Genomic DNA, 24,481 nt, shown 5'->3' with positions numbered 1-24,481 from the left:
ATGTGGGGTTCTTGTGTATGCGTTTGTGCACAAATTTCCCTTTTCTATAAGGACACCTAATCATCTTGGATTAGGGCCCACCCTAATGAACTCAACTAATTCATCTGCAACAACACTGTTTCCAAGTAAGGTCACATTCTGAGGGACTGGGCATTAGGACTTCAACATACGCATTTTGCGGGGACACAATTCAACTCAGAACGCCAAACACGTGAATTGTGAAAACCTCTGGGCAGAGAATGGCAGTCAGGTGCTTAAAAGGCCCCACAGTTGGGTGTTTGGACATAACAAGAAATGTGATTAAAAGTCGAACCCAGGAATACAGATTTGGAGAGGAGAGTCAAATCCTGATATGCCTCTTCCTACCAGTTTTGTGATCTTGTGTAAGTCAGTTATCCCAAACTTCACTGCCCTTTCAAACTACACTAATTCACATTAATTATCCCCACCCCCTTTGAACTTGGAACTGGGAAAAATTATTTTATTTTGAGGAGCAGAAGGCTAAAATGGCAGTGGGTGATACAAGTTTACAGAAGGGAGTCTACAGTCCCAAAAATCAGAACCCACCAATCTGGAGCTAACAAAGTTGTATCTCCAGACACCCATGGAAACTTCTAAAATGCAATGAAATCCAGGATCCCCAGGCAGGAAGAAACCAGATCTCATCTAGTCAAATTCCTCTACTGATGTTGGAAACCCCTCAGCAACATGCCTACCTGACTTTTGTTGGATACTTTGGTGACGGGGACCTCACACTTTATAAGGCAATGTATTTACCATCTTAGAAAAACAGAAAGTTCTTTATCTCCACAATAGTAAGGCAGCTTTATTTTTTATTATCATGGGTGTTATTAACTCGATAAGCAGTCTACTTAAAAAGCTCTTATTTATCTAATTTCCTATAACACTCTTGGCTCTAATTTTGCCCCATGGAGCTGCAGAGGGGAAAAATCCAATTTAGCTTTTTAAATGGAGTCTTGCAAATATTTGACAATGCCCATCATGGCTCCCCTAACCCCCAGACTCTCTTCTCCACAATTTATCTCAGATGAATACTCTTGAAAGTTTCACCTATTGAATACTCATGTGACAAGGTTCCAATGTTGGGTTCTTCCATGTTGTAGCATGCATCAGTGCTTCATTCCTTTTTATTGCCAAGTAATAGTCCACTGAATGGCTATATCATACTTTACCTGTTGATTAGTTGATGGACATTTGGGTTGTTTCTACTTTTTGGCTTTTATGAATAATATTGCTATGAACATTTGTGTACAAGTTTTTGTGTGGACACGTGTTTTCATTTCTCTTGGGGATATATCTAGGAGTGGAATTGCTGAGTCATATGGTAATGCCATGTTTAACCTCTTGAAGAGCTGCCAGATTGTTTCCCAAAGCGGCTGCACCATTTTATATCCCATCAGCAGTGTATGAGGTTTCCAATCTCTCCACATCCTTGTTATTATCTGTCTTTCTAATTCTAGATATCCTACTGAGTGTGAGGTGGAATCTCATTGTAGCTTTGATTTGCATTTTCCTGATGGTTAATGATGTTGAGCATCCTTTCATGTGCTTGTTGGCTGGAATATTATCTTTTAATACACGTCTGCATCAATCTGGTTGGCCTCGGGTTGGCAGTGTCACATGTTTGAGACCAGGTTGCTATGGGGCGTTCTGGTGTACTGGGGCTGTTTCTAGAGATGGTTGTGAGCTGAGCAGGCAACCAGGAGAGCAGTCAGACTGGGGTTGGTGATGAATATCTGGGAGTCACCCATGAAAACATACATCTTGAAGCTCTGTGAATGGACGATATTCCCAAGGACAGCGTAAGGGAGAAGAGTCAAAGTTGTTAAAGCTTTGGAGACTCTTGGAAGTTAAGAGTGATAGGAGGACGTGGAGACAGCGTAGACTCACTGTCTTTATTTTGGCCACGCCGCACAGCTTGAGGGATCTTAGTTCCCCGACCAGGGATTGAACCCACGCCACCACAGTGAGAGCACCGAGTCCTAACCACTGGACCGCCAGGGAATTCCCTAGACCCACTGTCTTAACTGGGGGGGGAGGGGGTGGGCAGGACTTCCCAGACAGGGGGTTGTGGTGGGGGATGAAGAGGAGATGAGGCTGGTGACAGGCAGACACTGTCAAGACGAGGTATGAGGATAGGGAAGGTCCTCCAGGCCACAGGCAGTGGAAGCAGGCCAGGGAGCCAGAGCTCAGGATGAGACTTCTTTCTCCCTAAGTATCTGGGGTAAGAACCTTGGGCCGCAGGTCCAGGCTGTTAGAGGTCTCACACCTCTCATCTCCTATGGTCCTCACTACGGCCCCTGGTGGTGGTTGTTTCCATTGGGTGGAAGTTGAGAAGTTCCTTAGCAGGAAGGAACACAGCTGGGAGTGGAACCCAGGCCTGACTTATTCCAAACCCTGTGATTTTTTCAGGGCACTATACTGTTTCAACCTCCTGTGGGGGCCCAGTGTGGGAATAGATTATTATCATTTGGAAGGAATTTGGGATAGGGGTCTCAGCTTCAGTGTCGACTCTTCAGAAAGACACTTCCTGACCACCCGTGTAAAGAAGGTCCCCTTGTTAGTCACACACAGCACTCAATTTGTTTCCTTCGTTGCCCTCGTTATTATAGTCCATGATTTTTATAGCAGTGCGTGAACATAGTTTACTTTTGTCGTAAACTACATTTACTGTAAAATACAGTTTACAGAAAGAGGGCCACACTCTTCATTCTCCTTTCTATTCCTGGTGCTTGGCGGGGTGCCTAGCATGCAGGAATTATTTGCTGGATGGCTGAGTGAGGTAGCATTTGGAAAATGGAGGCAGGTAAGTTGTGTATCCCAGGTCAAAAATCCTTCCACAGAGACAGTATGAGGTGACTTTCACCTCCCAAACTGCCCCAGGTGTGATGGTGGGCTTGTTCGCTCAGGGACAGTATAAAAATGATGCTTATATTCCAGGAATGAGGACCAAGGTTGAGGAAGCAGGAAGTGGGTGTAGGTCAGGGTGTGACCATCAAAGGTGCCTATAAATGGAACAACTGAGAACCTGGGGCACTTGACACCAGGGCAGGTCCTCGGCAGCTGGGGTTGGGGAACTTGGGTGCATTAATACTTCACTTCTTCCTCAGAGGAACTTTCCAGAAAGCTGACTTCAGGGAACAGTCATGTTCACCTAAGAGGCTGAATGTGGCCTGAGGAATAAATGTATGAAGTCAGTCATGCCTCAGTCCTCACTGTCATCTTTCCTTTTCTGCACTTGGCCGTTCAGAAAATGTTTATTGGCACCTACGAAGTGTTAAGTTCTGTGCTTGGTGCTATGGATATAGTAGGAAACAGTTCAGGCCCTGCTCTCAAGGAGGTCTTTGTCCTGGAGGACACAGTTATAATACAAGGCTCTAAGCCACATAAGGGCAGAGGCCTGGACTTGTTTGTTCACCATGGTATCCCTAGGGCTTTGCCCTGGGTTTAGTGCTGAGTAGGTGCTCCAGATGGTTCCAACCCAGAGGACCTCACAGTCTAGAGAGAATGACAGACAAGAAAAGAGGGAGTCACCATGAAGGGTAGTAAGTGGGCCAAAAGAGGGTCCTATGGGAGCCCAGAGAAGGTTGGTGGGGAGATCAGAGAAGGCCCTGAGAGGAGGTGACTTCTACCCTGAAGGACTTGCAGAAGGACCTGTAGAAGGCAGGGCTCAGCGTGGTGGGTGTAGGGGAGGAGGGAGTGTGCAGGCTTAGGAAACTGCCTGTGCCAAGGCCTGGAGGAGAGAGAACATGATACTTTAGTGGAACTCAAAAATAGTTCAGTGTAACTAGAGCACAGAGTGGCAAAAAATTAGGCAGGAGTCCTAGGCTGGAGGAGGCTTTCCGGGAATCAACTGCAGGAGGGGCTGAGCACAGTCAAAATAGCCACTGGGGTCCCAGGCCCCAGGGTCTGAGCTCTAGGAACTGGGTCCAATCCTTGACCTTGACCCTCATGACCCAGCACTCTGGGTACCCTAGTTTCTCCAAAATTAAGTTCTTCCTTGCCCTCTCCTGCCAAAAAAAGAAAAAAAAAGAAAAGAAAAGATCCCTCATTGGTTTTAATTTGTTTTTAAAGAACTTCCCGCATGTTCTCGTCCATTTCGACAGATTGAACACTGATTCATTATCCAAGCAGAAAAAGCAACAGAAAGCACTGGAAACTGGCTTTAAAAACAAGAACAAGAGGGCTTCCCTGGTGGCGCAGTGGTTGAGAGTCCGCCTGCCGATGCAGGGGACACAGGCTCGTTCCCCAGTCCGCGAGGATCCCATATGCCGTGGAGCGGCTGGGCCCGTGAGCCATCGCCGCTGAGCCTGCGCATCTGGAGCCTGTGCTCCACAACGGGAGAGGCCACAGCAGTGAGAAGCCCGCGTACCGCAAAAAAAAAAAAAAAAAAAACAACAACCAAGAACAAGAGTAGAAGAAAAATTGTATACTTTCCTCCTTATTTGTGGTAGGTACTAAATAAATACCTACTTTAATTTATTGAAAGTCCTCATTTAACCACAAATAGCAACAACCTAATTTGCGTTTGTGGGATGATCATATTTTTAAATGTGATTTCTTTTTTTTTTCTTTAAACTTAATTTCCACTTATTTACGAACTATGCAAAACCATGATGGTTTTCTTTAGCCCCAAGTGACTGAGTTACTTTAGTGCTGGGTTTAATTTTCTCTGTAATCAGGTCCTGTTGCTCACCCTTACCCAGGTGTGAAAGTCCATTTAAACTTGAGAGACATAAAGCACATGGCGTCTAGTCTAGACATATCGCAGACGAATGAACACTGCTGCAATCTCCTTGTCCTTTGGTTGCTTCCTCCTGGCCTCCAAACTTGCACTTCTTCAGAACCGCTCAGCTTCGGGACCCCCCCTCTAGCCCATGGTCCATTTTCCGTCTGTTTTTAACAACTGAACTTTTCCAAGGAAACGTCTATTTTCGCCTCCGGTGTTTCTTCATCTTCCTTTGGCCACCAAATCCATTTCACCACCAAATCTGCCGTCTCCAGTGGTCCCCCTGCCCCCATGTTCCCCCCAAGTTCTGGCTCCTCATTCTCCTGCACTGCTCTGGGCCTTCGAATCTGTGGGTTTCTCCTCCTCAGGACACACCCTGGTTCTCTGTCCTTCCAGGACGGCTGCACAAGGCTCTCCTCTCCACTGCTCATCCCTCTGCACACTCTCTCCTTCAGGAGTCAAACCCATCCTCAGGCTTTCCTCAAAATGGCTCCCACATCTCTCTCTCCAGCCCAGACCTCCACTCTGAGCTTCAGACCTGCCTCTCCTCCTGCCTGGTGGGCAGTTTTACCTGCATATTTACACCAAGTGTCCCTACCCTTCTTCCTTCCACCCAGAAGTGCCTCCTCCTTTCCTTTCTGTTATTGTTACTTTGCTCATTAGTTCTGAAAGTCAAGCTGGGAATCAAGTGTTATTTCTTCCTTCAAACTGGTTCTTATTTCTCAGCTTTGTCTGTAACCCAGTATAGTGTATTGCAAGAGCCCTAGGCTAGGAGGCAGTCCAGGGTCCTAATCCCAGCTCCGCCACGGCTTTCTAGATGGCTTTGGACAAGTCAGTGAACTTTTTTTTTTTTTTTTTTGCGGTACGCGGGCCTCTCTCTCCGGACGCGCAGGCTCAGCGGCCATGGCTCACGGACCTAGCCGCTCCAGGGAAGCCCTCAGTGAACTTTTTGAACTTGTTGCCTCTCGTATAATAGGACTGGCAACCACTTTTTTTTTTTTTTTTTTTTTTTTGCGGTATGTGGGCCTCTCACTGCTGCGGCCTCTCCCACTGCGGAGCACGGGCTCCGAACGCGCAGGCCCAAAGGCCATGGCTCACAGGCCCAGCCGCTCCGCGACACGTGGGATCCTCCCGGACCGAGGCACGAACTCACGTCCCCTGCACCAGCAGGCACTCCCAACCACGGCGCCACCAGGGAAGCCTGGCAACCACTTATTGAAAGCTTGCTACAGGCCAAGTACTGTGATTATGGTGTTCTATACATCATCTCACAAACCTTAAGAGGTGGGGTCTTTATAATTTTCCCATTTCAGAGAAAAAGGAAAATAAAACTCAGAAAGACTAAGGTATTAAGGATCAAGAGCTGGTTAGTGGGGGCTTCCCTGGTGGCGCAGTGGTTGAGAATCTGCCTGCCAATGCAGACAACACAGGTTCGAGCCCTGGTCTGGGAAAATCCCACATGCCACGGAGCAACTGGGCCCGTGAGCCACAATTACTGAGCCTGCGCGTCTGGAGCCTGTGCTCCCCAACAACAGAGGCCGCGATAGTGAGAGGCCTGCGCACCGCGATGAAGAGTGACCCCCACTTGCCACAACTAGAGAAAGCCCATGCACAGAAATGAAGACCCAACACAGCCATAAATAAATAAATAAATACATTGTGTAAAAAAAAAAAAAAAAAAAAAGAGCTGGTTAGTGGCATGGGCTGGGCTCGAACCAGCTCTGTAATTCTAACTCCAGAATCCGTTTTTTCCATTACACTGTAGGGCGCGCACTCTCTCCACGCCGAAGGCACCCAGCCGTCAGCCTCCTTCGGGGAATGTCTGCTCACGGGTAAACGCAGGGACCCCACGACCACCAGAGGCTGTGAGCCACAAACCCAGCTCCCAAGCAGTGCGCCGGGCTTCCTCTTCCCGCCGCACCTCTCCAGTAGAGGGTGGCTCCGCCCCCTGACCTGATTGGCTGTCTGGAGCGAGGCGGCGCTCGAGGATTGGCTGCGCGGTGGCCGCGGGCTGACGTGGCGGGCCGGTGTGTGGGCTCGGCTGGGCTGCTGACCGAAACTACCAAGGCGGCGGCTGCGGTACCGTGACGGGTGGTGTGGCGCGGAAGCGCGAGCCGCTGCCATGCCGCTGGAGCTGGAGCTGTGTCCCGGGCGCTGGGTGGGCGGGCAGCACCCATGCTTCATCATTGCCGAGATCGGCCAGAACCACCAGGGCGACCTGGACGTGGCCAAGCGCATGATCCGCATGGCCAAGGTGAGGGGACTGTCTAGAGTACCCGGGCGCCGAGCGGGGGGCGGGCCTGGGGAAGACCGGCCTGGGCAGGGGTGGGGCAGGGCTGCGCAGAGTTGGGGCCATCCTTCCTCTGCCTCTCGGTGCCCTACGTCCGGCCTGGCGTCCAGCTCGCCGGATCCATTTACAAACGTTTCGAATCCTCTTCATCCCTCCGCCACCATCCTGATTTGTTTGCATTAATGCATCTGCGCCCCCCACCCCTTACTCCCATCTCTCTCGCTCCCTTCTGGTGGCAGAATGATCTTTCTGAAACACAGATTTGATCAGCCGCCTGGCACCTTCAGTGGCTTCCCACTGCCCGCGGGTAGAGTGGAAACCCTTTAATAAAGCCTTCAAGACCTTAATGACCTGGCCCCTTCTTCCTTGTTTTTTTTTTTTTTTTTTTTTTTTTTTTATCTCTAACGTCTTCCAGCGACAGTGAATTACTTCCAGGAAGTTCCTGAAATTTGCTGTTGTCTCTCTCACCTGCCATTCCTTGTACTTAACCTACCTCATAGAGTTGTGAGGATCAAATGAGATAACTCGTGTAAAGCTCTTAGTACAGTACTTGGCAAATAGGACTCAATACATGTTGGTTATTAGTGATATGATGTTAATGAACATTTATGATCCCTCTTTGGATACTTTCTCCAATCCCTCCCTGCAAAGCTGGGCTCCTGTAATTGTTCTTATCGAATTGTATTGTCACTGTCTGTTTAAACTTCTCTCTCTGTTAGACTGTGAACCCTCTGAAGGGGAGGCCTGTCATGTTCTTCATTGTGACTCCGGGCCCCACCATAAGTCTACGCAGTGATTCCTTGGTTTAGCGATAGCTCACTCCATCTTTTTTCCTTTCACTTCCCTTCAGTCAGTGCTGTTCACTCAGTCATTCATGATTAGGTTTTCTGTTACTCCTTCAGGACTAACTCTTATTACTCCTTCAGGACTAGCTTTTATGGAAGCCTACTGAATCATAAAAATACTTTTATTTTTAAATTTTATTTACTTTTTCATTGAAGTATAATTGATTTGCAATAACATTGGTTTCAGGTGTACAACATAGTGATTCAATATTTTTATAGATTATACTCCATTTAAAGTTACTGCAAAATAATGGCTATATTTCCCTGTGCTGTACAATACATCCTTGTTGCTTATTTATTTTATACATAGTAGATGTATCTTACCTCTCCCCCATACTTCTCCCCACTGGTAACCATTAGTTTGTTCTCTAGATCTGTGAGTCTATCTGCAACCTAAGTGTCCATCAACAGATGAATGGATAAAGAAGATGTGGTTGATATACACAATGGAATATTATTCAAGCATAAAAAAGAATGAAATTCTGCCATTTACAACAATGTGGGTGGACCTGGAGGATATTATGCTTAGTGAAGTAAGTCAGAGAAAAACAAATACTCTGTTATCACTTACGAAATCTAAAAAATAAAATACCTTTAAAGAGTAACAATTGCTAACATTTTTGAATGCTTACTGGGCCAGGTGCTTTAAATGCACCATCTCATTTAATTCTTACAACAACACAGTGGAATAGATGCTGTTGGTTTCATTTTAAAGGCTCAGAGAAGATCAGTGACTTGTCTGAGGGCCCACAGCTAGTAATTCATGTATTTCAGAGCTTTGCTCTTAGACACAGGGCTCCAGCCTTTGTACTGTAACATTGTTTTCTAGGGGGAGACTTCAGCTCTTAATTTAGGAAACAACCTTATTTTGGAGGTGTCAACTCTGAATGCTGAAGTTGTAAAAATACCTAGAAATAGTGAAGCCATAGAAACAAAGTTATAGTGGTTTATTTTCTTCTTCCTATTTTAATTGTGAAGGATAGTTTTCCCTGGGGGAGGAGAATGAAGAGTTTGAGGTTGTGTTACAGTGGAAAGAGCGCTGGACTGGAGTCATGATACCATTTACTAGCTGAATAATCTTGGACAGCTGGATAATCTTGGTCTTTTCCTCCCTAGGCTTCAGTTTCACTTGTTTTATAATATTTATGTATCTTTATTTTTAAACTTAAAGCAATGGAATCTTTTGAAATCCTTACATTTTAGGATTTTTTTTTCTTGCCAAATGGAGTCACATTTCCAAGTTTAGTTTTCCAGAGTATATTATGTACAAGCTGGCTTGTTCATGTACCAAATCTGTTTACAATATTAAAAGTTGAGTTCTGTCAACTTGGAAAAAAAATGCACAGTATAAGAGCTGTGAGTTGAGTTTATTCAGTGTCATACTGAGTTTATTCAGTGTCATAACCAGGGAGACAGCCTCTGAGAAACTGTTCTGGAGAGGTGAGGAGGGAGGTAAGTATATATGTGATTTTCACGAAGGGAACCTGTAATCAAGCACACATCTCTGTGGAAGGTTGCTGCTAGTCACGAGGAACAGATATCTTAGTTAATGGTTTTAATGCTTTTCTAAGTATGGGAAGATTCAAGAATCCAGGTACATAAAAGATTTCTCCTACAAATACTTAACTGTCTAAAAGGCCTGTTCTGCCAGTTTTCTAGGAGCATAGAGAGCCTCATTCCTGATCTCTACCCTGAACTACTTTCAGGATATGTTGAAGGTCAGCAACTGCAGTGGCTAGTGACTTAATTCTTGTAGAACCAGGTGGCAAGTGACCTTCTTTAATTGGCAGTTCATTCAATTGTTGACCAAAATAAAAATGCATAACAGAAGAGTTGTGAGCTAAGTTTTATAGTGAGGACTATAGCCCAGGATACAGTTTCTCAGTAGATCTGAGAAACTGCTCCAAAGAGGTAGGGGAGGAGCCAGTATATATATGGATTTTTTGGCTAGGAAATACATGTAATCAAGCATGAATCTTGGTAAAAAAGTACTGCTAATCACAAAGAACAGATATCTCAAGTTAATGAGTTTAGTGCTTTTCTATGTATGGGAAAATGCAAGAATCTGGGGTCATTAAAATTTTTCCTGAGACATGCATCTTAACTATCTGGGGGCTTTTTTTTTTAACATCTTTATTGGAGTATAATTGCTTTACAGTCGTGTGTTAGTTTCTGCTGTATAACAAAGTGAATCAGCTATACATAAACATATATCCCCATATCTCCTCCCTCTTGCGTCTCCCTCCCACCCTCCCTATCCCACCCCTCTAGGTGGACACAAAGTACCCAGCTGATCTCGCTGTGCTATGTGGCTGCTTCCCACTAGCTATCTATTTACATTTGGTAGTGTATATAGGTCCACAGCACTCTCTCACTTCGTCCCAGCTTACCCTTCCCCCTCCCCATGTCCTCAACTCCATTCTCTACGTCTGTGTCTTTATTCCCGTCCTGCCCCTAGGTTCTTCAGAACCAATTTTTTTTTTAATATATTCTGTATATATGTGTTAGCATACGATATTTGTTTTTCTCTTTCTGACTTACTTCACTCTGTTTGACAGTCTCTAGGTCCATCCACCTCACTACAAATAACTCAATTTCGTTTCTTTTTATGGCTGAGTAATATTCCATTGTATATATGTGCCACGTCTTCTTTATGTATTCATCTGTCGATGGACACATAGGTTGCTTCCATGTTCTGGCTATTGTAAATAGAGCTGCAATGAACATTGTGGTACATGACTCTTTTTGAATTATGGTTTTCTCAGGGGATATGCCCAGTAGTGGGATCGCTGGGTCGTATGGTAGTTCTATTTTTAGTTTTCTAAGGAACCTCCATACTGTTCTCCATAGTGGCTGTATCAGTTTACATTCCCACCAACAGTGCAAGAGGGTTCCTTTTTCTCCACACCCTCTCCAGCATTTGTTGTTTGTAGATATTTTGATGATGGCCATTCTGACTGGTGTGAGGTGATGCCTCATTGTAGTTTTTGTTTTGTTTTGTTTTGGTTTTTTTGCGGTACGTGGGCTTCTCACTGCTATGGCCTCTCCCGTTGTGGAGCACAGGCTCCGGACGCGCAGGCTCAGCGGCCATGGCTCACGGGCCCAGCCACTCCGCGGCATGTGGGATCTTCCCGGACCGGGGCACGAACCCGCGTCCCCTGCATCGGCAGATGGACTCTCAACCACTGCGCCACCAGGGAAGCCCAGTCTATGTCTTTTGGTTAGAGCATTTAATCCATTTACATTTAAGGTAGTTATCGATATGTGTGTTCCTATTACCATTTTCTTAACTGTTTTGGGTTTGTTATTGTAGGTCCTTTCCTTCTCTTGTGTCTCCTGCCTAGAGAACTTCCTTTAGGATTTGTTGTAAAGCTGGTTTGGTGGTGCTGAATACTCTTAGCTTTTGCTTGTCTGTAAAGGTTTTAATTTCTCTGTCGAATCTGAATGAGATTCTTGCTGGGTTGAGTAATCTTGGTTGTAGGTTTTTCTCTTTCATCACTTTAAATATGTCCTGCCACTCCCTTCTGGTTTGCAGAGTTTCTGCTGAAAGATCAGCTGTTAACCTTATGGAGATTCCCTTGTATATTATTTGTTGCTTTTCCCTTGCTGCTTTTAATATTTTTTCTTTGTATTTAATTTTTGATAGTTTGATTAATATGTGCCTTGGCGTGTTTCTCCTTGGATTTATCCTGTGTGGGACTCTCTGTGCTTCCTGGACTTGATTGACTATTTCCTTCCCCATATTAGGGAAGTTTTCAACTATAATCTCTTCAAATATTTTCTCAGTCCCTCTTTTTTTTCTCTTCTTCTTCTGGGACCCCTATAATTCGAATGTTGGTGTGTTTAATGTTCTCCCAGAGGTCTCTGAGACTGTCCTCAATTCTTTAAATTTTTTTTTTCTTTATTCTGCTCTGCGGTAGTTATTTCCACTGTTTTATCTTCCAGGTCACTTATCTGTTCTTCTGCCTCAGTTATTCTGCTATTGATTCCTTCTAGAGAATTTTTAATTTCATTTATTGTGTTGTTCATCATTGTTTGCTCTCTAGTTCTTCTAGGTCCTTGTTAAACGTTTCTTATATTTTCTCCATTCTATTTCCAAGATTTTGGATCATCTTTACTATCATTACTCTGAATGTTTTTCAGGTAGACTGCCTATTTCCTCTTCATTTGTTTGATCTGGTGGGTTTTTACCTTGCTCCTTCATCTGCTGTGTATTTCTCTGTCTTCTCATTTTGCTTAACTTACTGTGTTTGGGGTCTCCTTTTCACAGGCTGCAGGTTCGTAGTTCCTGTTGTTTTTGGTGTTTGCCCCCAGTGGGTAAGGTTGGTTTAGTGGGTTGTGTAGGCTTCCTGGTGGAGGGGACTGGTGCCTGTGTTCTGGTGGATGAGGCTGGATCTTGTATTTCTGGTGGGCAGGACTGCATCTGGTGGTGTGTTTTGGGGTATCTGTGAACTTAGTATGACTTTAGGCAGCCTCTCTGCTAATGGGTGGGGCTGTGTTACTGTCTTGCTAGTTTTGGGCATAGGGCGTCCAGCCCTGGAGCCTGCTGGTCGTTGAGTGGAGCTGGGTCTTAGCATTGAGATGGAGATCTCTGAGAGAGCTTTTGCGTTTGATATTACATGGGGCCAGTAGGTCTCTGGTGGAAGTCCTGAACTCGGCTCTCCCACCTCAGAGGCTCAGGCCTGACAACTGGCTGGAGCACCAAGACCCTGTCAGCCACACGGTAGATCCGCAGTGGATCATAAATGATATAACTCAGGAACAGCCAGATGAAAGGGATGCATAGGGGAATGGGAGCAGACTTCCCATGACTTCTCCAGGTGCACCACTCTCCCATCACCTCCATGTGTTCACCAACCCAGAAGCTCCTCTGGGGGCTTTGTATCCAAAGCACAGAATCCCTCATCCTGTTTCTTCTATCCTGAATTCCTCTTAGGACTCACTCTCTGTGGGTGACTACAGTGGGTTGCAACTTAAGCTTTTGTATAATTGGATGATGAGTGACACCCTTTGTTCTTTTCTTTGTTCACCCAATTATTTTTATTTTTTTACAACAAAATGTTATTATAATTATATAATATGTATAAAAATATAACTGTGTTACAATTAGAAATTTGCTGATTGAATATACTTTTAACTCTCAGATTTTGATGCAAAGGGCACGTCACACCTTGGCTCATTCTGTAGCTTGCTTTTTGCCAGTAGAGAAGCAATAAAAGCTTGAGCAAAGAAACCATCAACATTATGGTAAAATAGTGACAGTGGTTGTGTTTTCTGAACCAAGAGTTGACCATAGCATTAAACAGATAAAGAAATTTGTCATATTTAGGAAAGAAGCTGAGAAAAGAAGAGGAGGAACCTGCTGTCCTCCCCATACAACTGCTGTCATGTGGAATGTGGTAGAACTTTATCTTATCTCTTATCATCAGTACTTTCTGCTGTTTTACTTCACTTTACTACTTGCCTAGGTGGAGACAAGCTTTTTAACTTCTTGAGGGTAAGTCTACTTCTTCAGACAGAGGTGAGAAGCAAAGGGAAGGCAGCAGTGCTCTGTGAGGATCATGTTCTGCAGCCTTCAGGAAAGCCCTCTGGCCAGCTCTGCCACTCACTGTGCAGCTTTGGCCAGGTCACTCTAGGCCTTGGGATCTTCATCTAGACAATGAGGACTCTGTTGCCCAAGGTCACTTTCAGGTCTAATGGTCTCTGAACTTCTGTCCAGCATCAAGTCCTGACTGTGCCATCTTTTGATTTTTCCAGGAGTGGAAGCAGCACTCTCAGCACAGGCATTTCTGGAGCTGAGGTTTCCAGCAGCATGAAGACCTCTGTGTCTACAGAAATGTCAGTGAGCTGAGACTTTAGAGAGCTTTCCTTAATCTATCTGTTGAGTGGTTTTAAAAAACAATTTTGAAAGATTGGAGGCTGACTGGCAATAAAATTATAGCTTTTATAGTCAGACAATTCAGCTTTTATATTATAGCTTCTGTTAAGTAAAGCTGGGGCATTTCTAAGTTTGCTTGCTTTTGCCCCAGAACCTCTTGTTCAAATGAGTTGCCATGCAGAAAAGCAGATGTGCAGAACAGCTAAAAACACAGTTGTTCCTTTGTTTCCCGCCCCCATCAGGGGCTCCTCAGCAAGTTACAGGTGCTAGAGCTAGTCCAAATGGCCATTTTTATAGATGGAGAAACTGAGTCCAGAGATAGGAAGTGACTTATCCAAGAGAGTCAGAGTTAAGTCAGATTCTGACTTTTTCCCCTAAATTCTGGCCCAGTTCTCATATCCTCTGCCGAGTTACACAACTTAAAATCTTCTTTGACTGTTTGATTAATTATTTTTAATATTATAATGCAAAACAAAGCAGCCCCCCTTTTTTTTTTACATTTTAAGAGGGAAAAATAGAGCAGAACCCCCATCCCACCCTTTTATTCCTGTGAGACTTCCTTGCTTTTCCTGTTTCTCTTCTTTGGGAGTTCTTAATGCGTCTGTCAATTGATGTTTGTTTGTTTTTTTTTTGCGGTACGCTGGCCTCTCACTGTTGTGGCCTCTCCCGTTGCGGAGCACAGGCTCCGGACGCGCAGGCTCAGCGGCCATGGCTCACGGGCCCAGCCGCTCCGCGGCATGTGGGATCCTCCCGGATCGGGGAACGAACCCGTGTCCCCTGCATCGGCAGGCGGACTCTCAACCACTGCGCCACCAGGGAAGCCCCCCGATGTTATTTTTAAAGATAATAATTTCACAGCAGTTGCCCCAACACTTCTCTTGTCTCTCAGAATCTGTGCCGGGTCATTAAAGGAGGCCTAATGTGTGTTGCAGGAGTGTGGCGCTGACTGTGCCAAGTTCCAGAAGAGTGAGCTGGAGTATAAGTTTAATCGGAAAGCCTTGGAGAGGCCGTATACTTCGAAGCATTCCTGGGGGAAGACGTACGGGGAGCACAAACGCCACCTGGAATTCAGCCACGCCCAGTACAAGGAGCTGCAGAAATATGCCGAGGAGGTTGGCATCTTCTTCACTGCCTCCGGCATGGATGAGGTGAGCCCTCTGCCACACTGTTATTTGCCATTTTAACAGACCTAGGGGACATCAGGTAGCCCTGTGGCTTTGGCTTAGAGCCAGCTCCAGCCCTTGCTCACTTTAGACTTTTTTGTGCTTTCTGGACCTAGAGTTCCCCATAGCATTAACAAGATAAATGCCCAACTAAACAGGAGGCCAGGGGGATCAGAGGCCCAGTGACGCAGAGAACCATAGTTTTCAAAGCAGCCTGTCTGTGGGAGTAGGGGCCAGCCACCCTGGAACCCCAGAGTCCCTCAAGCCTGTGGGAGATGCCCCACTGGGCCAGTTTTCTCCCAGTGGAAAGTGGCCTGGACTCAGGAAACCTCAGTTCTGACAGGAGTCCTCCCCTTTCTGAGTGGCCGTGGCTTATCTGGGTGAGGTGGCATTGCATGATTCAGAAGGCAGTGGCACACAGGATGGCCATGCTGACATACTGGAAGAGTCCAGCTGGTGCCAGGTCTTGGGTCCCATCTGCTCTGTGGCCTGCCTCAAGACTCCTTTACGTGCTCTTTTTTCAAATATAAAAAAATTTTTTAATTATAAAAATTATACAATGTCACAGAAAGTTTAGAAAACAGAAAAAAGGGAGAGAAACTGACCCGTAATTTCTATATGGCAGCTCTTTTTTTTTTTTAAATCAATTAATTAATTTATTTATTTTTGGTTGCGTTGGGTCTTTGTTGCCGCAGGCGGGCTTTCTCTAGTTGCAGCAAGCGAGGGCTACTCTTGTTGCAGCGCACAGGCTTCACATTGCAATGGCTTCTCTTGTTGCAGAGCACTGGCTCTAGGCACGTGGGCTTCAGTAATTGTGGCACACGGGCTCAGTAGTTGTGGCTCGCGGGCTCTAGAGCACAGGCTCAGTAGTTGTGGTGCATGGGCTTAGTTGCTCCGTGGCATGTGGGATCTTCCCGGACCAGGGCTGGAACCCGTGTCCCCTGCATTGGCAGGCAGTTTCTTAACCACTGTGCCACCAGGGAAGTCCCTGGCAGCTCTCTTTATATATTTCCTCCTGAAGTTGTTTTATATGCATATTTTATTGCCTAGTTGTTATATTTGTGAATGTTTAGTTCCGTGCATGCTTTTCCCAGTTAACATTATCTACAGCTTTTACCCATACCTTGTTTTTTTTTTTCTCAGCTTTATTGAGATATAATTGACATGTAGCTCTCCATATCTTGTGCTGAAAGTTATTAATGGCAGTGTAGTATTTCTTTTGAGGATTTATAATGTATGTAACCATTTCTTTATGTTTGAACATGAGGTTATGTTTTTACTTTCAGTTTTTTGTGCTTATAAATAATGCTGAGATGACCATCTTCTTTTCTGTGTTTTGAATTGTTTCCTTAGGATAGCTTTGCAGTAATGGATCATTAGATGAAACAACATTTTAAAGGCTCTTGAAACACTTAGGATTCTTTTAGTCAACTAGAATATTTGAAGGGAGCCCAGTTCCTTCTCTAGGCCTCTGACCTTTTGTGTCACTATTCCAACCCTAAGATATGTCTGTAAATTGAGTCAAAAGAAACATAACTCTAGCCTAAACCACTGGTAGTTTATAAAAGGGGGGAAAGCAGAGAACCTAGGTGTCTGTGAAACTTGACAAGTCCAGGCTTCAGTTCTGTAGCCCGCTTACAGTAATATATCTTATCCCTACTATGCCGCATTTTGCAGATGAAGAAATGGAGACTCAGAGGGGCCAGGAAGTTTGTACAGTGTCACACTGCTGGGAAATGGGTCTTGAGGGCAGATCTGACGCCTAGTGCAGTGTGCTTTCTGTGGTCCCTCAGCTGCCACCTGGCCGTCCGTCTGGGTGTGTGTGGCTTCCCAAAGCTCAGGAGAGCCTTTGGGCTTCCCCCCTGCTCTTCACCACTCTCGATGTTGGTGGCTGGAGAGTCTTTGGGCCCAAGAGATGCCCTGGGGAAAAGGGGACATATTTTTAGAAAAACCTACCTAAAGTGGTTACTGGGCATTTTTCTGATCCCATCTTAAATAGTACCTCCTCAGGAAATTCTTCCTGTGCCCCTGCTTGGTTCAGGCCCCTCCTTCTGTTGTGTTCTCCTGGTTTTCTTTTTTTTTTTAATTAATTAATTTATTTATTTTTGGCTGCATTGGGTCTTCGTTGCTGCGTGAGGGCTTTCTCTAGTTGCGGTGAGCAGGGGCTACTCTTCGTTCTCATTGTGGTGGCTTCTCTTGTTGCAGAGCATGGGCTCTAGGCGCACGGGCTTCAGTAGTTGTGGCTCGCAGGCTCCAGAGTACAGGCTCAGTAGTTGGGGCACACGGGCTTAGTCGCTCCATGGCATGTGGGATCTTCCCGGCCCAGGGCTCGAACCTATGTCCCCTGCATTGGCTGGCAGACTCCCAACCACTGCACCACCAGGGAAGTCCCGTCTCCCGGTTTTCTTTACTTCCATAATTACCGCTAACTATTGCTCCTTTCCACCAGGCTGTTAACCCCACAGCATCCCCAGTGCCTGGCACGTAGTAGGTGCTCGGGAGATGTTTGTTGAGTGAATAAGTAAATAAGTGAGCCAAACAAAAGAGAGGGTTGATGGCTTTTATCAGATCCTTAAAGGATCTGTAAATCAAAAATGTTAGACAAAAAAGATTGTGGGCTTTGGGATCTGAAAGACTTGGGTGTTTTTTATGGTCTTGCTGTTAACTAGCTGAGTGATTAAAAGTAAGAATCTTCAATGTTTCTTGAGTGTTTATGATCTGCCAGGTTCTGTGCTAGGTATTTTAAATGTATCAGCTCATTTACTCCTCTTAACAACCCTTTGAGATAGGGCAGTTATTATTCCCACTTTACAGATGAGGACGCTAGAGCACGGAGCGGGTTAGCTGTCAGTAGCTGTTGATCAGCAGAGGCTGATTCCAACCTAGGCGACTCCAGAGCCTGCCCTCCTGACCATACTCCTCTTGCATCTCTCGGGCCTGTTTCCTCATAGGTAAAGGGCAAGGGGGTGGATGAAAAATACCCAGAAGTGGACTTCCCTGGTGGCGCAGTGGTTAAGAATCCGCCTGCCAATGCAGGGGACATGGGTTCGAGCCTTGGTCCGGGAAGATCCCACATGCCGCGGAGCAACTAAGCCCATGCGCCACAACTACTGAGCCTGCGCTCTAGAGCTCGTGAGCCACAACTACCGAGACTGCATGCCACAACTACTGAAGCCCACGTACCTAGAGCCCGTGCTTCGCAACAAGAGAAGCCACCACAATGAGAAGCCCGCTCACCACAACAAAGCATAGCCCCAGTTCACCACAACTAGAGAAAGCCCGCGTGCACCAACGAAGACCCAATGCAGCCAAAAATAAACAAATAAATATATTTTTTAAATAAATAAATAAAAGTAAAAATACCCAGGAGGTAGGCTTGACCTGAGGAGCATGGACATCACCATGAACCCAGGTCCTGGCACAGTGTTGACCCATAGTCTATGCTTAGGAAATAGCTTGATAGGAAAAAGGTCATGCCCAAGAAATGACAGTTTTCATTCCGTGCTTGTTTCGTGTACTGTGCGTTCAGAACCTTTGGGGATTGCTCTTTGGTAACTGCCTGTAGGACTCATTCACTCGGGGACAGCTAAATCCTAGTCCTTGGAGAGGGCTGGTTTGGGTTCAAGAGACTACTGATTGTTCTTGGGTCAAATGTGAATAGGCTTAAAATTCCTGGGTGAAACTTTTGATCTGACTGACTTGGTAACAAGTCAGTAATGAAGCAGATTCGTTTTTTTGTTTTTAATTTTTGGCCCCACCTCTCGGCATGCGGGATCTTAGTTCCCTAACCAGGGATCAAACCCGTGTCCCCTGAAGTGGAAGCACAGAATCTTAACCACTGGACTACCAGGGAAGTCCCTGGAGGTTCATTCTGAGGCAGATTAGTTTTTGCAGGGCCCATAAACAGGCTCTGGAGAGAATTTCCAAGGAAGTGTACAGATGTATTTTGGATCCCTAGTACTGTCTTTTGGAATAAGCATTCAGGCATACCTCGATGATATTGCGGGTTCAATTCCAGACCACCTCAATAAAGTGAATATATCAATAGAGCAAGTCAAACGAATTTTTTGGTTTCCCAGTGTTTAATTAACAGCTTTATTGACATACTATACAGTTCAATCAATTAAATTGCACAATTCAGTGGTTTTTAGTATATTCACAGAGTTGTGCGACCATCACTACAATCAATTTTAGAACATTTTTATCACCCCAAGAGGAAGAACTATACCCATTAGCAGTCATTGCTCAATTCCCTCAATTCTCCCTACCCTAGGCAACCTCTAATCTCCTGTCGCTCTCTATAGTTTTGCCTATTTTGGACATTGCATGTAAATAGAATCAGATAATATGTGGTCCTTTGTGTCTGGCTTCTTTCACATGGTAACATTTTTTCAAGGTTCATCTATGTGGTAGCATGTGTCAGTATTTCATTCCTTTTTGTTGCTGAATACCATTCGATTTTATGGATAGACTACATTTTGTTTATCCACATCTCAGTTGATGGACATTTGGATTGTTTCCACTTTTTGGCTAGTGTGAATAGTATGAGCAATGCTGTCACAAACATCCATGTACATGTTTTATATGAACATATTTTCATTTCTCTTGGGTGTATATACAGTAACTCATGTTTAATTTTTTTCGAGAAACTGCCAGACTGTTTTTCAAAGTGGCTGCACCATTTTACATTCCCACCAGCAATGTATGAGGGTTCCAATTTCTCTACATCCTCACCAACATTTATTATTACCTGTCTTTCTGATTCCAGACAACCTAGTGAGTGTGAAGTGATATCTTATTGTGGTTTTGACTTGCATTTATCTGATTGCTAATGATGTTGAGCATCTTTTCATATGCATATTGGCCACTTGTGTGTCTTCTTTGGAGGAGTATCTATTCAGATCCTTTGCCAGTTTTTAAATTGGGTTATTTATCTTTACATATTCCTGATACAAGTCCCTAATCAGAAACATGATTTGCAAAAAATTTTCCCATTCTGTGGGGTATCTTTTCACTTCTTGATGGTGTCCTTTGAAGCACGAACATCTTTAATTTTGATGATGTCCAATTTTTTAGTTTCTTCTTTTATGCTTGTCTATTCTTGTAATTTAAACATTTCTCAGTTTTAAACCACAATGTGATATCACTGCACAATTATCAGTATGGCTAAAGGCTAAAATAAAAAGTGATGGGACTTCCCTGGTGGTACAATGGAGTCCGCCTGCTAATGCAGGGGACACGGGTTCCATCTCTGGTTCGGGAAGATTCCACATGCCGTGGAACAACTAAGCCCGCATGCCACAACTACTGAAGCCCATGTGCGCCTAGGGCCGGTGCTCTACAGCAAGAGAAGCCACCGCAAGGAGAAGCCAGAGCACCGCAACCAAGAGTAGTCCCCGCTCGCCACAACTAGAGAAAGCCCGCGCACAGCAACGAAGACCCAACGTAGCCAAAAATAAATAAAATTAAATCTTAAAAAAACCCAAAAGTGATGATAACACCAAATTGTGGCAAGGATGCAGAGAAAATGGACCTCTCATGCATTGCTGGTGGGAATGTAGAACGGTACATTCTAGAAAATTCTTTCCTTTTTTAAAAACAACTTTATCAAGATATAATTCACATACTGTACAATTCACCCACTTGAAGTGTACTGGTAGTTTCTTGTAAAACTAGACATGTGCTCATCATGTGACCCACCAGTTGTCATTTGGTAATTTATCCCCAAAGAAATGAAAACCTATGTTCACCCAAAAATCTGTATATGAGTGTCCATAGCAACTTTATTTGTGGTAGCCCCAAACTAGAACCCAAACTTTCTTTAGGGGATGAATCATTAAATAAACTGTAGCGTATCCACACCACGGAATACTACTAAGCAATAAAAAGGAGTGAAAACTGATAGCTGCCACAGCTTGGATGGATCTCAGGGATATTGTGCTGAGTGATAAAGCTTCTCTCAGAAGGTTGCATGCCGTAGGGCTCTGCTTATTTAACATTCTCGGAATAACAGAATTATAGAGCTGGAGAGCAGATTAGTGGTTGTCAGGAGTTAGGGAGGGGAGGGGTTGGAGGTTGATGTGGCTATAGAGGGGTAACATGAAGGGAGCCTTGTAGTGGTGGCATAACTCCGTATCAGACTGTGGTGGTGGTCCGCGTGAGTCTGGGCACGTGGTAAAATTGCAGAGAATTAGATACGAGCACACTCAGATGGGTACATGTGAAAATGGTGAAATCTGAATGAGATCGGTGGGCTCTATCAACCTTACCCTCCCAGTTGTGATATTACACTGTAGTTTTGCAAGATGTTACCACTGGGGGGAACTGTAAAGTGTACATAGGTTCTTTCTGTATTATTTCTTACAGCTGCATGTGAAGCTATTAGTTATCTCAAAATAAAAAGTTTAAAATCTAAAAAAAAAAAATCCTCGGTTTAAAAAAAAATTTTTTTTTTTTTTTGGTTGCGTTGGGTCTTCGTTGCTGCATGTGGGCTTCTCATTGCGGTGGCTTCTCTTGTTGCAGAGCACGGGCTTTAGGTGCACAGGCTTCAGTAGTTGTGGCTCGCGGGTCTAGAGCACAGGTTCAGTAGTTGTGGCGCACGGGCTTAGTTGCTTCGCAGCATGTGGGATCTTCCCGGAGGGCTCGAACCCGTGTCCCCTGCATTGGCAGGTGGCTTCTTAACGACTGCACCACCAGGAAAGTCCCTTAACATGTTTTAATTCAGTAAATATGAATAGGTAGAACCTGCATAAACAGAAACTCAGTAGAGTCCTCAGTACTAAGAGTGCTCTCTAGCACAGACTCTGGCTGGCTGGGCCCGTGGTTAAGTGTACAGACTCCGGGGTCACATTTTGAGTTTGAATATGGTTTTGCTTGTCATTCCTGGTGAGTCCAGGTGGAGGTTATTTACCTTCTTTGTGCTTCTGTTTCTTCAGCTGAACCCGTCTCGTAGGGTTGTTATGAGGATTAAATGTGATCACCCATGTAAAGCGCAGCACACAGCCAGCGCTTAGCGATGTTAGTTACGGTTCAGGAAACAGCCTGGGCTGAGGATCGGGACATCCGGGTCCTTGCCCTGCTCTGCTCTGAGTTCATCTCAGTGTGAGCTTGGAAGAGTCCCTTACCTGCTCTGGGCCTCCATTTCCTTTTGTGTGTGAACAAGCTGCTATCCAAAGGCTCTCCCTGCTCTGTTGTCCTGAGCCAGCATAGAATCAGAGTTAGTGTCACTAAGGTGACTTGGATCTGGGATGAGAACTTTCCTGTCCAGTCCACGTTTCCAGGCACCGGAGCTCCCGGATGTGGACTCTGAAGGGGGTGCATCTCCTTGCATCTGCTCAGGAAGTCACTTCTTTAGGTCTTTCACTCCCCGGTGGCTTCGAGGTGGGAATCAGGAGCAGGTGGGAGAAGGAGAGGAACCTGGCTGGGTGTTGGTAGCTGAGGCTGACTCTCCGCAGGTACCCTCTTGGTTTCCCAGGAAGCACTTCTCTTTGGTGTATAAACGCGTGCTCTGCGGCCACCCTCTGAGTTCAGGTCCTGATACTAGCACTTGATCAGTGGGCTTGGGCTTGTCATGTAGCCTCTTTGAGCCACACGTGTCCAATCTGTAAAAACGGGGTAATCAATATGCCCACCCCAGAGGCTGCGGTGAGGACCCAGTGAGGTGAGTCTAGGAGGTGCAAGATCTGCACCCACTAAATGACAGCTGTTCTGTTGCTTAGAACCCTTTTCTCTGCTTCACACTAACGGGGCAGGGAGGCTCCTCTCTCCTAAGAATGCCATTTGTTCCCCACTAGTCTCCTGACTAACCTGGGCATAGGCAGTAAGGAGAAATGCATTCTTAAGAGCCTTTGCAAGAGTTAATTTGCTTTGCCGGCCGGGTCCCTTTGCCGAACCAGCAAGTCCTGTCTACCCGGCTGTTGGAGGTGGGTTGGTTCCTTGTTCTGTGTTTACCTGGCAAGTATCTCTGAGTATTTACCCACCCAAACTTCCTCATGGACAGTAGGCATTTACTGAGTGCCGATTTTCTCCACTCTGTGTGCTGTCCTAGGGCATTCTTTGTGTGCTGAGGAAAGGTTAAGGCATGGTGGAACGAACTTTGTGAAGACCAAGAAAACTGCCAGGGCACACGGTCAAAACTGCACGGAGGCATGTGGAACTCTACTGAAATAAGCAGAGTGTCTTTGGTCAAAACGGAGGGTTCTGTTGAGAAAGCAAATGGGAGACGTGACATAGAGGTGGCCCCTGGAGACCCATTCCGGCGGAGCTGCCCTTCCCTCCCAGCGCCTGCCTCCACGGTGCCCTCTTTCCTCCACCACCTCTGCCACAGGGCACCCCCTGCCTACATCGTGGTGCACTCTGACAGGGCCACCGGGCTGAGGGCAGGCCCAGCCTTTATGGCTCCGTGCTTCCCCCCTCATCATTTCCTCACCCTGGGCAGCTCTCCAGCACCCCCCATTCTCCCCAGCTCATCACCATGGATCCAGAAACCAAGGGGAGTGGAAGCAGCTCCAGAAAAATCCCAGCTCCACCCCTGTCGTTTCTGTTACCCCTTAGATCAGCGGGCCCCCCACATTTCTCACGGGACATGTGGAAAGGGGGTTCCTCATTAATTCACTAATTTAGAATCAAAGCCCCTTCCCCAAATAAACAAGGCTTCTGAGTAGAATAAGTGTGGGAAACACTGTAAAATAGCTACTAGACAATTGTATTTACTGGGACCCTCTAAGGGAGAGTCTAACAATGCAGCATTTTACCCAAACCAGTTTGCTGGTGGGACCGTTTTCTGTGTGTTTAACCCAGTTGGATGCCCAGGAAGGGTCATACTCAGTTGAGTTCCTTTCAGACAGACTCAGAAGGCCTTTGTGATGTGTGGGGCGGGAGGGAGGAGAAGTTGTGAGACTGCCTGGCTGCACTGTACCCCTAGATGGAAGGAGGACAGACAGCAGCGTGGGCAGGGCTAGAGGAAGCCAGGGAGTCCACAGAGAGAAGGCAGCCACTGGCGCTGACCTAGCCTGAGGGGCCCTGGGCACAATAATATTGCCTCAGGATGGAAGGCTAGCATCTTCCAGATTACTACTGAAGTTGGCACCGTTTGCAGAGATTAATCCAAAATGGCAGTTTTCTTTTTCTTTTTTTTAATGTTTAAAGAATGCTTTCTCTACTTTATTTATTTTTAAAATTTTATTAATTTTTGGCTGCGTTGGGGCTTTGTTGCCGTGCACGAGCTTCCTCTAGTTGCAGCGAGCAGGGGCTACTCTTTGCTGAGGTGTGCGGGCTTCTCATTGTGGTGGTTTCTCTTGTTGCGGAGCACGGGCTCTAGGTGCGTGGGCTTCAGTAGTTGTGGCATGCGAGTTCAGTAGTTGTGGCTCGCGGGCTCTAGAGCGCAGGCTCAGTAGTTGTGGCTCCTGGGCTTAGTTGCTCCGTGGCATGTGGGATCTTCCTGGACCAAGGATTGACAAAATGGCAGTTTTCTAAATGGCCACTAGATGGGGCTGGCTCCCCAGGAGGGCTGCAAAACGAGATGCACCTTTCTCCTCCAGCAGGGATTTCCCCTTT

At 45.7% G+C, this 24,481-nt stretch overlaps 1 protein-coding gene across 1 annotated transcript in view; it reads left to right on the top strand.

Moving 5' to 3' along the window:
* Positions 1-6,748: 6,748 nt before the first annotated feature.
* NANS (N-acetylneuraminate synthase) overlaps positions 6,749-24,481 on the top strand; it is a 26,147-nt gene continuing 8,414 nt past the window's right edge. The window contains exons 1-2 of the mRNA XM_007461658.1: positions 6,749-7,004; positions 14,696-14,911. Of these exons, the coding sequence (XP_007461720.1) occupies positions 6,873-7,004; positions 14,696-14,911 (348 nt within the window). The 5' untranslated portion in view covers positions 6,749-6,872. The remainder of the gene's footprint in view (positions 7,005-14,695; positions 14,912-24,481) is intronic.

The sequence above is a fragment of the Lipotes vexillifer genome, unplaced genomic scaffold (genome assembly GCF_000442215.2).
Source record: "Lipotes vexillifer unplaced genomic scaffold, Lipotes_vexillifer_v1.1 scaffold809, whole genome shotgun sequence".
Classification (NCBI taxonomy): Eukaryota; Metazoa; Chordata; class Mammalia; order Artiodactyla; family Lipotidae; genus Lipotes; species Lipotes vexillifer.
The sequence above is the reverse complement of the archived record's forward strand: the minus strand, read 5'-3'. Positions and strand labels throughout refer to the sequence as shown.